Raw genomic sequence first — 16,607 nt, forward strand, 5'->3', positions numbered from 1 at the left:
GTCGGGCATTTTGAATTCTATGGACCCTTAAAGCATTCAGAGAACTAAGTATCATATTTGTCATAAAATGATGGTGAACAAGTATAACCCTCAAGACTGAAAGATCTACTAAGATTTCAGTTATTTGGGTCCCAGATTGGTTTGCCACATGTGCAGGCTGATTTCTACCAAAACTTCAAGTAGAGATTGGGAAAAAAAGGCTACAGATGAATAAGGACAATGGGTATACGGGAAGCCATCAGCATAGCCTGACACAAAGAATAACAAAAATAAACAAAACCCAACAAACTGTCTAATAACATGGCCTCTGGCACATTAGAATTTGAAAAGCCAAGTTTCCTTTCAAATAACTCCCCTCTCCAAACCTGGAAAAACTCTCCAAGTGGCTATATTTGCTCACCAGCAAGCACCAAGTCAAAATGTTTGTAACAATGAGAACAAAGGGACAAAAAGCATTTCAGAGCAACGCATATAATAAAACCATCTAGGTAAGATCCTAATCCAACTGGGCGTCTTAGGTCTTAGAACAAACATCCTTACCTTCACCCTTGCCTCAGAGAGCCTTGCAAAGGTATTAGGCATTTCCCCCTTTCTCCAGCCAACTCAGACGTGTTCTAGTCCGCCTAAGCTCACACTTAGGCAGTACATTTTGTGTCTGCAGGAATATGCTTTATGGGACCATAACCTATCTCAGCCGAAATGACCAAGTCCCTGATTCTACGAGAGCCATATTAGCGTAACACAAGCAGGCTGCTACTTCTGTACCTTCAGACCATCCTGCCCAGGCCTGCCTACTCCTTCAAAGCAATCTCACCTCTGTGTTTTATCTCCAAGAAAATATCAGTCATACATAGTATTAAACACAGTACTTACTGTCAGGGAGGCACTCCCAACAAGAAATAGAAGCAGGCACATAATTATCCCTCTTGTCTTCTCCAGGCTTCCTATCTCAGCTTGCAAAAAAGCAGACTTACTGGGCAGGCTGACTCTTCACTCAGAACATACTTGATACAGTTCTCTTCTCCTTTTCTCATTAGGCAGAAATATTAGCACTGATTTGATTTTGCGTCAAGATGTCCCAATCCAAGGTAACACAAATAAGGCATAGGTCCATCCGGTGTTCACAAGCAGTTCTAAGTCACTCATACCCCTGCTCCTTCGTGGCATCAACAGGAGGGCTTTCAGCCACCAGACTTCCAGCTTCATGCTGCAAACAAAACATTAGTTGTTATAAGACAGAGCACTTGGTTTTTTAAGATCCCTGAACATTCACTGCTCAAAATGTATATCTGGAAATCTGATCCCATATTCAAACTAGACAGCAACCATAGTAAACCTGTGTGTTGGTTATTCAAAGCACGTGAGGAACTGCCGTGCTAGATTATGAACTTTCTATAACAAAAAAGAGTTCATAAACAAGAGACAAACCCCAATCTTTTGTTTCTACCTTTCTAAGTCAAACTACCACCCACAGAAACTTCTCAACTCTCTTCTAAACTCTAACAAAGTGCACAACAAGGTGTTCTGCACTAAGGAAGGAAAGATTATGAGACTTAAAGGTCAAACCATGTTCTCAGCTGCAGGAACCTGGAGAAAGGTCCTTGTATTCATGAGAGTTATTTCAGTTTTACACTGAAGAACACAGAGTAGACTTGAAAAAGTCTATTTTTAAACCCTCTTTTATTTAAGTCATCAGATTAAAGACTATGCTGGCATATTTTACAAGCAAAGTGCTTGGTCCAATACTTCTAGCAGCTTTAAGGAATGAAATCAGATTGTAAAAATTAATGACTGATGCTATGCAAATTCTCAGCTATTTTCACAACTGCCTTAAAATTTTCTACGTGAAGGAGATGAAATTCTGCTTTTAATTAGAAAATTAGTAATTTTATGCATCTGACCTATGCAGATGCAGACCTATACAGAAGTTTTGTGCAAAGGATTTTCCAGATTGTTTTAACCGTGTATCAGAACTAAATACTGAAAAAAATGACTGTAATTCAAGCTCATAAAAGTGCTCAGACTTCATGTTTTGTTTGCAGTAATAGGACTTTTAAAGCAGAATGATTAGAGAGTTTGTAAGTTTTCTTACGCAACTGATAATCTAGAGATTTAACCTAAGGAAACAAACCAGAACTTTACATAGATTCCAGTATATAGATTCAGATCCCTGGTTGTGTAAACTAAGCTAACTCCCTTCAAATCATAATGTCTCAATCAAATCAGAATAAAACAAACCCAATTAATTTCACTGATTTTAATTTTCTTAGACTGGTATGAGTTAGTAAGTTATTAAAATGTAGGTTCAGCTGAGAAGTTAATGTAAAAATCAGTGTTACATCTCAGAACTTACTCATGCGGATTCTGAATTTACAATGTCTGAATACAAAATAACCCACTATCAGAACTGAAAATGTTCCAAAAAAGACAAAAAAACATAATTGCAAATACCCTCTGACCATGCTCTCCCCCTTCTAGAGAACTCATCTACCTGTCTTATATCCCAGGTGCCATTCTTTCTTTGACTATCTGTGGATTCACCGAACAGCCAGCACAGTTTCAGCTTGCTCTCTTGTGGCCAACATTAGAGCTACAATTGTCCTGCTACTGTTTAGTTCCCAGGGCCTTCAAAGTGGTTCTTCTAAAGCATGACAAGTTTCCTCAGATTGCAGTCACTTACAGCTGAACCTAGTAAATGACTCAAGTTTGAACCCACTATCAAGTTATCATGGCTTAACATGTTACCAAGCGTCAGCTTAGATACAGAATTGAGTACATGCAGATTTCTAGCTCTCAGCAAAGCATGGAAATTAGGCACTGCCAAGCCCCAAAGGCATTATCAATGCCACTCTGTACCACCCACATCCATAAAATCATCTGATACAAATATACTGCGAACATCTTGAAAAGAGGTCTTCAAGACTGACAGCAGTTTTCTGAAGGACGGCTTAACATTTTCAGCATTTTTTTAACAACAGCCTGTCAGAGCTTGAGCTTGTTTATTTGAGGATACTCATTTTTGGTCATGTGTTTGCTGACACACAATGACAACTTAAAATATTTTCTGGCATCGGTAGGGACTGTCTGCTTTGTAACTGTTTACATTGCTTTTTGTGTAATTTGCATTATTTTATATATTTTTTAAGATCCCAGATGCTGAAAAGGTGAGGACTTCAAAAGACTCTGAAATATCCTTGATATTTTATTAACATGTGTCAGGTGTTATTAACCTCCCCAAAACAGTTTCGTGCCAAAAACAGTTCAGAGCACCTGAGCTAGCACAAGAGAAGTGCACAGACCCAAGCTGATTGACTGAAGATGTATCATTGAACTACGCTGCCCACTTAGCTGTTAGCCAGCTCAGCTCCTGAGCCACCTCACCACCTCTCACGAAGAACAGTGCAAGCGCATAGCAAACAACAGAACTACAGCAGCCCTGAAATAAGGTTGAATTAAGATGTCACAGCTCTGCACAGGGAGATAAAAGGTGCTGACCTTTTTTCCTTTGTTGACTTTTAAACACAGCTGCTCTTATCATGGGTATGAATGTGGGTAATTTCAGGAGTAATCATGTCGCAGGAATCCATTCATTTTGAAAAGGAGTTACCAAAAGAACATTCCATATCGGTAGAAGAATCAGCAACTTGCGGTAAGACCAGAAGTGGAAAACATTCCACATTTGTTATCCTGCCTCAAGACCATTATTATCACTCTTATGAGCCAACTGATGAAACATTCTCAAGAATAGAGTGATGAATCTTTGATTAATAAACATTAACTGTATTTATTACTGAACATGAAAAGGATTACCAGTAATTATACTTTGACTTCTGGGTTACTTGATCATCAACCTTTGTAACATATCAATAGCAAATAAAACACTCAGGCAGCAGAGAGTTGGGAGGTACTCACATTAAACAAATTACTCCACAGAACAAGAGTGACAAACTACAAAGGACACAGAGCAATAGCATCAACACTGTTGTACGTGACCCAGGTATGCGTATTTCATGTAGGATTTGAAGGACAAGCCCTAGAACCTCTCCAACCCCTAGGCAACAGTTTCCCAGCAGCTTCAGTTATTCTCCTTTGGGACTGCCAGAACCACATAAGAGAACACTGCAGAGAAAGCCGGATCAACCACATAACCTGTCTCACTACACAATCCCACCAGCAGCCATGTTGATGCAAGGGTGGAGGCAGAAATGTGTGGCTGAAGGTAGAAGGAAAAGCGAGAATGACCTTTTATGAAACATATGAAACTTTATGTAACCTCAGTTTCTCTTTCTGTTGAAGTAAATAAGCATAACATTTGCAAGTTACTATACTGTTAAATATTCTTACAGCCAAATTTTCTTTTTTTCATGTTTCTACTAGGAGCCAAAATTCACGGTCTCCCTCTACCACTGCTAAAAATGTCAGTCAACACCACAGACATTCCAACCAAGCTCACAGATACCACCAAAACCAGGTGTTATCTTGCTTACAAGCTCTAAGTATTATCAAAATACATAACACATCATTATGCGAGCTACAAATCACAAAGCAGCAAAAGTCAACAATCCTACTTCACTTATTAAAGTAGCAAATATTTCAAATAATTCCTGAAGATCTGCATAATATTTGCAGTGCAGTCAGTAGCATAAGGACTTACAGGATTTGATGACATTTCTATCCTAACTGAGCTTTTGGTAGCAGTCTGTAAGTTTGCAATGGCTCTTGAGTCTTTACAATAATTACATGGTAATATTTAGAGAGGGAAAGGGACAACGTAAGACCAAGAAATAACTGTAGTGTTCCTATGTCAACCATCTTGACAAAGTCTTACCAAAACTCCCTGACAATATCCACTAAGTCATTAATATACGATCTATTTTCCATGAAAATCAGACTTACGATTTCCTGCAATATGCAGTTAATTCACCAATTAACTCTGTGATCTGAGCATATATAATTCCTTTCATAAGTAAATCAAACTCTAATTTTTTGTTCCTTGTTGGTGCTACTGGAAGACATTTTCAAAACCTTCTTGTCACAGTAGTTGTCTCCTTTTATCGCCTCTCAGCCTAGATTTATTTATGATAGCAAATCATGACAGTATTATTTGTCCTTAGGCCATCACCATCCTGACACTTAAACAACTTCTTCCCTGGCGTATTTATAAAGACAGGAAGACAGATGTGTCACTGCAATATATCTATAGTAGAATGGAAGAGACATATTAAGAGGAAATAAGAGGAAGGCATATAAACTTAATACCCATAAACATAATTCATATCTCGTCTGGAATACCGTTTAGTTAACTATCTGACGCCAGTCCAGGGTCACCACCACATCAAACAGTTCCAAGGCAAAGCACTTCCTTTTTCTACTTTTTCCCTTCTTTCCCCTCCTTCACACTCCGCAAGGCCCAGTTTACAGCCCTTGTTCCGAACTGCTTTTTCGCCTTGACCCTGCCAATACTTCACGGACGAGGGGAGCGCACGGTTCCCGGTGCCGGGAGGAGCGGGCCCGCTGGTCCGTTACCGCCAACGGCTGCAGGTGCGAGGGCGACAGCCACGGCCTCGCTCGCTCGCGCTTAACGGCTCGCGCGTGCTCAGCTACGCCTGCCGATCTGCGCTGCGCGTGGCGTGTCCCTGCCGCGCGCATGCGCATCCCCCCCCCCACGCCGGCCTGTCGTGCGCGTGCCTTGCCGCGGCTGGCGGCCGGCCGTTGCGGGGGCGGGGTGGGTGACGCGCGCGGAGCTGCCGCAGTTGCCGTTGGGTTTGTGCGCGTGGTGATGTCGGGCCGCGCGCTGCGGCAGGAGGAAGAGGAGGAGGAGAAGGAGAAGAGAGGGGAGAGCGCGAAGCTGCGCCAGAAGGAGGAGCTGAGCCGGAGGGTGAGCTGAGCCGGCCTTCCGGGAGTGGGGCGGAGGGCCGCGTCCCCCCCCGCGTCCCCCCCCGTGTTTCCCCCCGGTGCTCTCGGCTGCGTGGGGTGGGCTGACGCGCGTCCAGGGCCGTGCTGCCGGGGGGGATGCGAGGGGTGGCGGCCCCGCGAAGCCTGTGACCTCGGGTGTGATCAGCGTGGAGAGGTGGGCGAGTCCTGTCAGGAAGCTGGGGCCGTGGTGATGCGGGTTCTGAGTGTAGGGCTCGGAGGAGACCGGCTGTCGTGTAGCGAGTTCTCGTCGGCGTCGCTGTTAGCTCTCTTGGCAAATTAGCTTTTTGGTTCTTACAGCCCCGAGTTGAGCTTGAAATGTCAGGTGAGTTGCAGTGAGGTTCTTCTCTGTAGTACCTACTTCAGCTGTACCTGCTCAAAAAGTCCCAGGGGATTTCAGTCACAGGGGCTGGCACTCCTCGTAAATCTGCTCTATTTTCCGTAGTGCCAATAGCTTTCTTCAAGATGAAATCTGTCAAGTCCTATGGAACTGCTTTCCCTCAAAAAATGACCTCCTTTCCATGTGGCCATGTTGTATGAAGTCAGTGGTATTTTTGATTGACTGGGAAGATACAAAGCTAGGACATAAGAGTATTGCAGGTTGTAATTTCTGTTATGCTTAAGTGTCTGGTTTAGTCCATAGCAAACAATGACACTGCTGTTTTGTCCGTTGGAATTGCGAATATAAGCTATTGATGTAGCTGCTGGAAAACTTGTCTTTTCTGTATGCCACATTCTGTATGCTAACCTAGCTCTGGGGCAGCTTTCTACTGTTGCACCAATTCCAGGAGACACAAAAGAACAAAGAAAACCCTATTGTTTGTTTCTAACAAAAAGCATTAGGTGCCTGCTGACCAGATTTTGTTCTATTTTATTGGCTTTTATGATAGTCATCCTGATTGCTCTTTAGAATTGACTGCTATCATTGTAAAAGAAACTGGGAATATCTGCTACATCTGCCAGTGCTGTCGAACAGAGTGGTAAATCCCACTAAGGAAGTTTGTGCAAAACTCCAGAGCAATAGAAAGGCTTCCATTGCTCTTAGTGCAGTTTTAGGGGGGTTGGGTTTTTATTGGTTCCATTTTGAATCTGGAGAATACCAGTGATTATAATGTCTGCTATAGGTATTATGCTAAATTTTGTTTTCTAATTATTATTTGATGTTTTATTAGTTGTTTGCATGTTTTCTTTTTTCCTGGGGGAAAAATGTGATCTCTGATTATAAATAGCTAGAAGTACTCTGGCTTCCCAGTAGTGATTGCTTTCGAGGGTAGGAGAAATATCAATTCGTGCAAGATAACCCATTTTTAGAGCAGTTATTTAGTATTTCATTTTATGTCTACTAGCACTTTGTCTTCAATGGTCCATGCAGAGAACAGCAACTACGTATGCCTGTAGCTGTCTTAAAATATCAGTAAGCGTTTTCACCATCATGATTATAATACAGTAGTTTATTTTTAAGAATTAAATTGAGGTGCATCTTTTGCCTTTCAGATTAAAGAGCAGAAGGTTGTAGTTGATGAGCTTTCTAATTTGAAGAAGAACCGTGTAAGTATTTATTAATTTGCTTTTGACTATTTCATTTTAGCATCAAAGAAATAAGCATAGAGAAAAGAGGGGAAACAAAGTCAGAGCACGCTCTCTTTAATTTGTTGTAATACAGATTTTGGTACAGATGTTCTCAGAATAATTTGTCCTCCAAATGATTTGATTATGTACAGTTGTGCACTGTAACACAGTATGGTTTTGGGGTTTTTTTGCCTTTTTATGTTTTATCTGACTTATTTCATTAAAATGGTAGAGTTGGTCAGAAGACTTCATGAAGTATTCTTACTTTTCATGTGTATGTTTTAAAATAGAATGTGATCCCTCACATATGAGGAAAAGAGAAGTGGAGTGTAGTTATGCGTTGATCATGGAATGTTTTTGATGGTACGACATTAGCGTATTGGTGTTGTCGGGGTAGAACTTACCCCTTCACTTTTATGTCAGATGGGTATCTCGGTGGACCTGCATCACCTTCTGCTGCAGTGTGGTTGCTGGAGTTCTTTGACTTAATGGAGTGTTGGTTTTGTTTTACAGAAAGTTTACAGGCAGCAACCCAATAGCAACATATTCTTCCTTGTAGACCGAACAGAAATGCTATCTCAATGCAAAAGTAAGTCTGCAGTGATCAAATTGATTAATTTTGATCAAGTTGATCAAATAGTTAGCTATTTAAAAGCTGTATTTGTAGCTGTTAATGATTTCTAAGGTATATTGCAATGAAAAACTGGCAACTGTATATCAAATACAAAGTAGACTTCAGACACATGCTTGTTTTTCTGGATTGGATAAATATGAAAGTGTTTCTATTTGATATATGGATTTGATAAAAGAGCTGAAGATGTACAAAGAGCAAGTCCCCCACAGAGGGGTCACTATTCTCAGCTTTGGGAAGCTGTATAGTCCTTTGTCCCTTAAATAAATAAAAAAAAAAAAAGTCTAAAAATTGCATGGGATGAGTAGGAAGAAAATAATGACAAGTTAAACTGGAGATTAAGCTAGAAATCTTTAGGCAGTTGAAAGAATGGATCTGTGGGATTATGAAGATAGGAGAATGGATGATAGGGTTGATGATTGTACAAACATTAGAAATGTATAAATTTAGAAGTATAAATTTATTTCTGGAATCAACAATTACTACTTTCATTTTGTTTCCTTTGATTTGGGTTGATAGTGTTGACATTTTTAATTGACAATTCACTTTTCTTATTATAAATGTGTAAGTCATACTGATCATATAGTCAATAGTTGACCATTCCCCTAATTCTTCTACTTGCATTGTGGCTTTCTTTGGGAGAAAAAAAATTCATAATCTTTGTATGATTAAAGAGGAATAAGCTACAGTGAGCTATAGTATTGATGTAATACAAACATAGCACTTTTGTTACTTAGCATTTCATGTTTATCTCTTTAATTGAACAAGTGGCTGGAGCTATGCATTTCTTAGATACACTCTTAACTACTCATAAACTCACTCATAAACTTATCAGTTTATGAAGCTGATTATTTGTGTATTTTTCTCTTACACAGATACATTAGATGAATTAAAGAAGGCACATCAGGAGATGGAAAATTCAGACAAGACTAAAATCAAGAAATAATCTATCTGAATTCAAAGTCACAATGTGTGGTATTTGTTGCATTGTTACCTTGTGTAGCCAGCATGCTATTCATGATTTCTTTAATGAAGACATACTCTGCCGTCTTAGAAGAAGAGGACCAGACAGTAGCCAAAAGTTGATAAAAACTGTGTCTGATCCATGTTATGAGTGTCTGTTTTCTGGCCATGTACTTCACTTGAGGGGACTGGTGACTCCTCAGCCGCTGGAAGATGCCAATAACAATATTTTTCTTTGGAATGGAGAAATTTTCAATGGAGTGCCTGTAGGAGATCTAGAGAATGACACAGAAGTAATGTTTCATCATCTCGCATTATGCAGTAGTGAAGCAGACATTTTGTCACTCTTTTCATCACTTCGGGGTCCATGGTCTTTTATTTATTATCAAGCATCTAGACATTGTTTATGGTTTGGTAGAGATTATTTTGGTCGTCGCAGTTTGCTTTGGCAATTCAGTAATGAGGTTGACAGTGCTTTCTGTCTCACATCTGTAAGTGTTCATTCTGAATCGGGTAACCAGTGGAAAGAGGTCCCAGCATCTGGAATTTTCAAAATTGATCTCAAAGCCTGTGCATCGACTACATCTTTGTCTTTAACATTGTTTCCATGGAAGTACAGCTGCACAGAGGTAGCAATAGAAGAAATATTCATTAACATTCTGGACCAAGTTTCAAAAGACTTACCAAACCACGTACGTCTCATGATGAATGAATCAAAATTATGTCTCAGAGCACCAGTTATGCCCTTAAATAAAACAATTTCTGAAGCTTCAGGTGAACGTCTGGACAGTAATATTAGCAACATTATCCATACGGTTTCTGTAGAAACCCTTCAAGGATTTCTTGCAGAGGAACACAAGAAAAAATTAGTCCATCAGTTTATTGATGTTTTGAATGAAGCGGTGAAGAGACGGGTTTTATCTCTTTTTAGAGAACAAGATCAGAAAACAAGAGAAGTTCCAAGCATGTCTAATGGGAAAGCACATGTTGCGGTGCTCTTTTCTGGTGGCGTTGATTCTATGGTTATTGCAGCCCTTGCTGATAAACACGTGCCTTTGGAGGAACCAATTGATCTTCTCAATGTAGCTTTCATGATAAAAGAACAAGCTAAGCAAAAGGGTAACACTAAAAACCATAGCAACCAGGAAGTACAGCTTGATTTGCTTTGTCCTCAAGAAAGTTGTAAAGATCTTGATGCTAAAATTGTTGCTCATTTATCTTGTTTTGATGTTCCGGACAGAATCACTGGTAGGGCAGGACTGAAAGAATTGGAAGCCATTAACCCTTCAAGAACCTGGAACTTTGTGGAAATTAATGTTGCACCAGAGGAATTGAAAAAAATGAGACAACAAAGCATTAAGCACTTAATTTATCCACTGGATACAGTCTTGGATGACAGCATTGGCTGTGCAATTTGGTTTGCTTCCAGGGGAGAGGGTTTTATTACTAACCAAGGAAGACTGAAACCATACAAAAGTCCTGCAAAGGTACTGATTGTTTTCTGCCTTATGCTTCACCTATGAATGTAAAAACAGTTACGTTGTTTTAGAAATCCGCAGGGGTCCTTAATATTTATAAGGCTTCTGAAATTCAATGGCAAAATATCAGATAGTCCTGTACTGATGATCTGTGTGTAATTCTGGAGTTAAAAACTGCATTCAGTTCTTTTGTCAGGTAATGTGTGTAGCTTTTCATTAAGCTTGAATAAGCAACAGTGTGACTAGGAAAAAAATAACAACGATCATCTATCATTTTCAGTGTTTCAATTCCAGTAGTGGGTAACTGCTATTCAATCCAAATTGTATAGGTTAACACGTTTAGAGATACATGTTAATGAAGTATTAAGTACTGTTGTTGTGTACTAGCTGTTGTGGGCAGATTGATTAACTTTACTCGTAAAAGAGTAGTGGTGAAATATTTATTAACATAAAACAGTGATTTAACAACATTAGTAGCGAATGCGACTGTTTTACGAGATTCAGTGGAAAGGTACACTTGATTAATTACTGCATAGAGGACAGGGTCAGACAAGTTGTCAGGGAGACCCTCCCGTTGAGTCACAAGGTTCAGAAAGGACCCCCTTGCTTTCTAAACTCAGAGAGGAGTCTAGGTGCGGCTAGGTCCAATCCTAGTCCCAGACTTGTTCAGCGGTTTCTGTCTAAAGGATTATATATGTGCAATCAGTCCTTAGATCACTTAGTTAAGATTTCAAAGTTCAGCATGCTGTTAACCACTTAGCAAGAATCTGTTGTGGCAAGGAATTTCTCAGCCTCGAGGAGCAGAACCTTAAGCGAGCGTCCCCACTCAAGGGGAGATCTTGGCATGCAGCCCACGGCCGTGCAGGAGAGCTCAAAGGGCTCTTGGGCTGTCCGCTATTTTATAGAGTAAGATAATTGACTTATAGTCATATTTGCATGGAAACAAAATATCTAAGTCCCCACTCCAGACAGCGTTTTGACAGTGTTGCCAGCCATCCCCCAAAGCCCAGGTGCAACTGGTAACAACTCATAACTCCCACTGATGGTTGTGGCTCCAGCAGGAGCTGGGGCTGGGCAGGGGGGGAGACAGGGGAGAGCAGAGCACACCGCCACACCAGCATCCCAATGGCTGTAAAATTACTAGCTTGTTACTTAGGCACAGCATGTGATAAAATCGCAATTAATAATGGTAGAAAACATGACTACTTGGAATCTTTTGTAATTAGAGTATGATTGAATGGCAGAACTACAAAAAGCAGTTCTTTCTTTTTTCGTAACTTATTTTCATGTACGTAGTTTTAAGTAAAATCTTTTTAATAACTAGGTTATTTTCTTGGGAATTTGATTCTTATTTCTCACTTCCCAGTTCCTGATGCTTTGCGTAGGGAAGAATAAATTCTTTAATTTCAGGAGTTTGCAGTCCACTGCTGCCTTTGCTTTTTGAGGCTTCTGTTGCTTTTCTAATAATTGCTAGATCTTAAAAGCACAAAAAACCACTAACAACACACACAATAATTTGCATAAAAACTACTGCTGTAGAACACAGTTGATGTAGTTGACTGATCCACTTAAGGATGTGCATCTCAGATTTGCACAACATAAAAATTCACCTTAGGTCCGGAATATGTTGAAATGAGTCATGAATTAATAAAACACAAAGCAAAATTATCATTCTCTCATTGGTTACTTACTACTGTGCACAGGTTAAAAAATTAGTTGACCGCTAGCTGGTGTCAGATTAGTAAAACATGCTTTACTGTTTATGTTAAGAGACTTCCACTTTTGTAGTGAATTGCTGTTGAAGGCACAGTAATGGACCAGACGTAATAATGTTTTTTTTTGATAGCATTTTATGTGATTATCATTGAGTAGACAGAACAATATGTCATGTTTTTATTTCGTATAATGCAGTTGTTATTAACCCAGTAGCTGGTAAATTAATAATAATCTGAGAGTACATTCAGATGACTGTTTAAAACCTACAACATACTGCGTAATCTGCGGCAACAATTTCTTTGATAAAGGCTGGTGTTTAACAAATGCCGTTTATTGTAACAGAAACAAACAAAGACATTATTCAAAGATATTGGTGTATTTGTGATGCACACAACATTATTTTCATGATTTTTCCTTGCCTCGGTGTGTACTTTTAGGTTTGATTGTGAACCTATTTCAAGTTTCCATTGACTTTATTGGGAACTGTTTCTGCAAATATGTAAAGCACATCCCATCATCATATGTAATATATTTAGAAGATGTGTATTAAAGTTATTCTCCTTAAAATGTAATTAAACGTTTAAGACCTGTTACATGTTATTAGCTTGTATAGATATTAAGAAAGATTTCTTTTATTCTGTTTTCTTAGGTTGTGCTTACAGGAATTGGAGCAGATGAACAGCTTGCTGGGTATTCTCGACACCGTGTTTGCTTCAAAAAATATGGATTAGAGGGTCTGAATAAAGAACTTGAAATGGAGTTAGATCGCATTTCTTCTAGAAATCTTGGTAGAGATGACAGGATTATTGGCGATCACGGAAAAGAGGCCAGGTATTATTGTTTTAACATGAAGCAAAACTGGTTTTGCCGGTTAGATTCTGCTTTTAACACTCCAACAGAAAACTTAATTGAAACTTCTGTGCATTTTGTCTCTAAGTTCTGTTGCAGTTTCGTTAATATGCACTGTGTTGTGGCATTTTTTGGTTTTGTTTTTTAAGAAGTGGTCTGTAGTACTGTGGAAGAGTTACTTAAGCAAATTAAGCAACTTGAACATTGGATTTCCATCTGCAAGTTTTAAGAAGCAGAACAGATGTTGAAATAGTCAACATCAAGTTGGTTTTATTATTTTAAGTGAGACAGTCTTCTGCACAACTTTGAAGTGTTCTGGTGCGGTCATTTGGGGAGTGACTTTGAACAATGACAGTGTAACATAGAAGCCATGTATTCCTGCCCATGCAGTAAAGGCATGATCAATATCTACTGTATTTCCTGGTTAAGTCAGAACAGTTCAAGAATCATTTTATTTGTGTTTACTTCCTCCATGCTACCACCAACTTGCAAAAAATTCCTTGGGTGTTGTCCAGTAGCAGTCTCTGCTACTGGACAACAGGTGCATGAAAGGTCTTTTCACGTGATCTTTGTGCTAGTGTTTTTCCAAATCGGTTCTTAGTTGCATGTGTTCAGTTTAGGAGTTGCAGTGGTGAACAGGCCATGCTGTTAAGCTTGCACGTGATTAGATACGAATGCCTGGAATTTGGAATGTTGTCAGAATTTGTTGTGTGAATATTTTTGTTTCAAAGTTACAGTGTAGATACATACAGTATGAAGTTTTTGAAGAGTTCTTTCACGTGTCTGTCTTCCTTTAGGTTTCCTTTTCTTGATGAAGAAGTTGTTTCATTCCTCAGTTCTCTGCCTATCTCAGAAAAAGCTGACTTGACTTTACCTCGAGGAGTTGGTGAGAAATTGATTCTACGCCTTGCAGCCAAGGAGCTTGGCCTTACAGCCTCAACCGTTTTGCCCAAAAGGGCTGTACAATTTGGATCTCGGATTGCAAAACTAGAGAACAACAGTGAAAAAGCATCTGACACATGCAGCAGACTGAAGTTATTTTCAGTAGATGAATTATAAAGCTACATCTTGAGATGCTGCATTTATTCTATATACAAATTCAGTAAATCTTTGGAGTTTTCTTAGAATGTTTGGTCTGGTTTTTTTACACACTTGGACATTATTATTAATCATCAAAGTAATATGTGTAGATGTCTACTTCTACTAGAGACTCACTATGAATCCATCTTTGGGGGAGGAAGGGAATACTGGGCTCTGGAGAAGACAGGATAGCCAGAGGTTGGCTTTCTCACCCTTCCTAACTGATGTCAGTGGCGCAAAAAGCATATCGAATCTGTCCAATCTGTTACGTACATAGAATTCGGTACGGTAGATTTTCCTCTGGTGTAGAACAGGGCTGGTCTTGCAGCTGTGCTTTAGGAGAGGATTCAGGTTATGGTTTTAGAAGGGAGGGTGCAGTGATAAGCTGGCCTGGGTTGCCACAGGCAAAAAGAGCTGAGGGTCTTGGGCCTTGTCACCTCAGAGATCTGCCCTCTAAGAGTCATGCTTGCCCTTTCAGTACTTGAGAAACAGACACCCCACACACGCCCTGGGTGTTTTGGGACCATCCTGTGCAGCCTCCCAGTCCTCAGCCAGTTCTGCAGGACTGCGTTGGTTAGTGGTCCCCAGCCTGGGGCTACCTCTGCTCCCAGAGAAACTGGGAAGCTCCCTCCAGGCTGTTCTTTGTCCATCATTGGCTCCCTAGCTTGCTGCCTCTGCTTTTAGCTTTAGCTCTGCTACTTTTACTTCAAGGAAGATCTCTTTTAAACAAAACAAAAAAGATCCCTCTTTCAAAAAAAAAAAAGTATGTCGATGCAATCATGGGGTAGAAATACGAATGGACTTCCTCTGAAAAAAAGCTTGAATTAGCTTGTCTTTCTAACTGCATATGGAAGGATTGCAAAGTTAACGTAAGAAAAACTGGGTACATGCTCTCCAGTGTTTTTGTTAAGGTCAGAGCTTAGTACTCAACATGCTACCTCACAATTATATTTTTTCTGTTGGTCCAAGTAAGTGGAGAAATCAAAAATCATACCAGAAAAAAAATAATCAATTTTCATACAAAACATAATACATTGATTCCTACAAAGTCTCTCTAAGGGTGTAAGTAGGTTTTCAAAATAACTTTTCAAGTCTGTAAAGAAATATTAAAAAAACTTAATTTTCAGTGCTTCAGAGCACTGGCAGATTTCTTACCGGTGCTCTGAGGAAAGTGACTCCCTAGTACCTTACCCTGGGATGTTTGCAAGAGTTCTTGCATCTTGCTGTAAAGCAGGTGGAGGTTGGACCAAGAGGAAAAATGAGGCTGATGAAATGCAACTATTGTTCATTAGGTGTTATCTCTGTCGTAGTGTTGGAGTGTTCCTAGGAGTTATGTGTTACCTAGGCCATTAAGAAAAAAAGTTGCGCTTTTTGTACCCAGGCAAATAGTTTCTGTTCCAAACTAAGAGGCCTCTGATATTTAGGGAAACATGAAAAATAATTTTGGAAGGATTCTAAATAGTTTTAGGTAGGTTAAAAAGAAAACATAATTTGGTGTTGGCAAACTTTATCCAGTTATTCATGAGAAATTAATTTATCGTTATTATTTATAATACTATTATTTGTAGAGTCTCTTGACCACGTTTGGTTCCAGAGGGAGAGGGAAAAGAAAAAAAGCTATTTTAAATTCAATACTTGATGTATTTAAGTCGCATTCTATAACATTTTGGAGTAACCTACAGGAACATTACTGTGTTTTAATCTCATCCTTAAGAAATTTATTGTTTTCTTGCAAATACTAGTATAGTTCTTGATTAAATAATATTCTATTTCTTTTTTTTTGTTGTTTTTTTAGCCCCTCTAAGTATTGTATTTTAGAAACTGGAGAATATTGAAGAATACTTGGGCCTCACAAAAGTGTTGCCTAGAGCTGAATAAGCTGACAAGGCAACCCGCTTGTCAGACAGTAGCACAGGTAAATGCTAGTGCCTTGTCTGCAAAGTCTGACAAAAGCAAGTAGCAAGAATTAATGACTACTGTGTCCTCTAGCTGGCTGGCTTCAAAATATGAGAGACAGTGCTCAGTAGAGATTCCCAGAGAGAGACTGCTGGGCCAGCTAAAAAAATCTGTGTACCCAGACAGCAACTTTGGAAGCACTGGTGGATTCAGATACGTGCTGGTATTATTAAGAAGTCCATCAGATTTTGTGAGAATTGGCTGCTGGAATTTGCTGTTTAAACCTTCCATAAATTCAGATGCAAATTATCATCACAGTACTTCGTGTCAGATTCCTCCAGCTGATAGAAAAATTGGACAAATTTTTATCAGTGTTGACTACACGGTAGAAGCTTAGGGCATACATACTGAAAGAGAAATGTGTCTGGATCTTAGAGTGCTTTGAAATGAACGTTGATACAGATGGGAAAACCCAGACAGATGGAAATATTTTTAGAGTTTTGTTCAGGAGG

The 16,607-nt window shown here is 39.5% G+C and overlaps 2 protein-coding genes across 2 annotated transcripts; both read left to right on the forward strand.

The window, feature by feature from the left end:
* Positions 1-5,671: 5,671 nt before the first annotated feature.
* Positions 5,672-9,127, forward strand: ASDURF (ASNSD1 upstream open reading frame). The gene is made up of 4 exons (XM_074595541.1): positions 5,672-5,878; positions 7,408-7,461; positions 7,996-8,071; positions 8,989-9,127. Exons 1-4 carry the CDS (start codon positions 5,780-5,782, stop codon positions 9,057-9,059), a joined length of 300 nt encoding a protein of 99 aa, XP_074451642.1. The 5' UTR covers positions 5,672-5,779; the 3' UTR covers positions 9,060-9,127.
* ASNSD1 (asparagine synthetase domain containing 1) lies at positions 9,082-14,246 on the forward strand. Its single transcript, XM_074595534.1, has 3 exons — positions 9,082-10,563; positions 12,920-13,101; positions 13,917-14,246. Exons 1-3 carry the CDS (start codon positions 9,082-9,084, stop codon positions 14,176-14,178), a joined length of 1,926 nt encoding a protein of 641 aa, XP_074451635.1. The 3' UTR covers positions 14,179-14,246.
* Positions 14,247-16,607: the final 2,361 nt, after the last annotated feature.

Source organism: Larus michahellis, chromosome 7 (genome assembly GCF_964199755.1).
Source record: "Larus michahellis chromosome 7, bLarMic1.1, whole genome shotgun sequence".
In the NCBI taxonomy this organism is placed as follows: domain Eukaryota; kingdom Metazoa; phylum Chordata; class Aves; order Charadriiformes; family Laridae; genus Larus; species Larus michahellis.

Coding starts and splice junctions, on each gene's coding strand:
- ASDURF (XM_074595541.1), top strand. CDS start 5,780: ATGTCGGGCCGCGCGCTGCGGCAGGAGGAAGAGGAGGAGGAGAAGGAG. Junction 5,879..7,407: donor AGGAGGAGCTGAGCCGGAGG/GTGAGCTGAGCC, acceptor TTTGCCTTTCAG/ATTAAAGAGCAGAAGGTTGT. Junction 7,462..7,995: donor CTAATTTGAAGAAGAACCGT/GTAAGTATTTAT, acceptor TTTGTTTTACAG/AAAGTTTACAGGCAGCAACC.
- ASNSD1 (XM_074595534.1), top strand. CDS start 9,082: ATGTGTGGTATTTGTTGCATTGTTACCTTGTGTAGCCAGCATGCTATT. Junction 10,564..12,919: donor CATACAAAAGTCCTGCAAAG/GTACTGATTGTT, acceptor CTGTTTTCTTAG/GTTGTGCTTACAGGAATTGG. Junction 13,102..13,916: donor GATCACGGAAAAGAGGCCAG/GTATTATTGTTT, acceptor GTCTTCCTTTAG/GTTTCCTTTTCTTGATGAAG.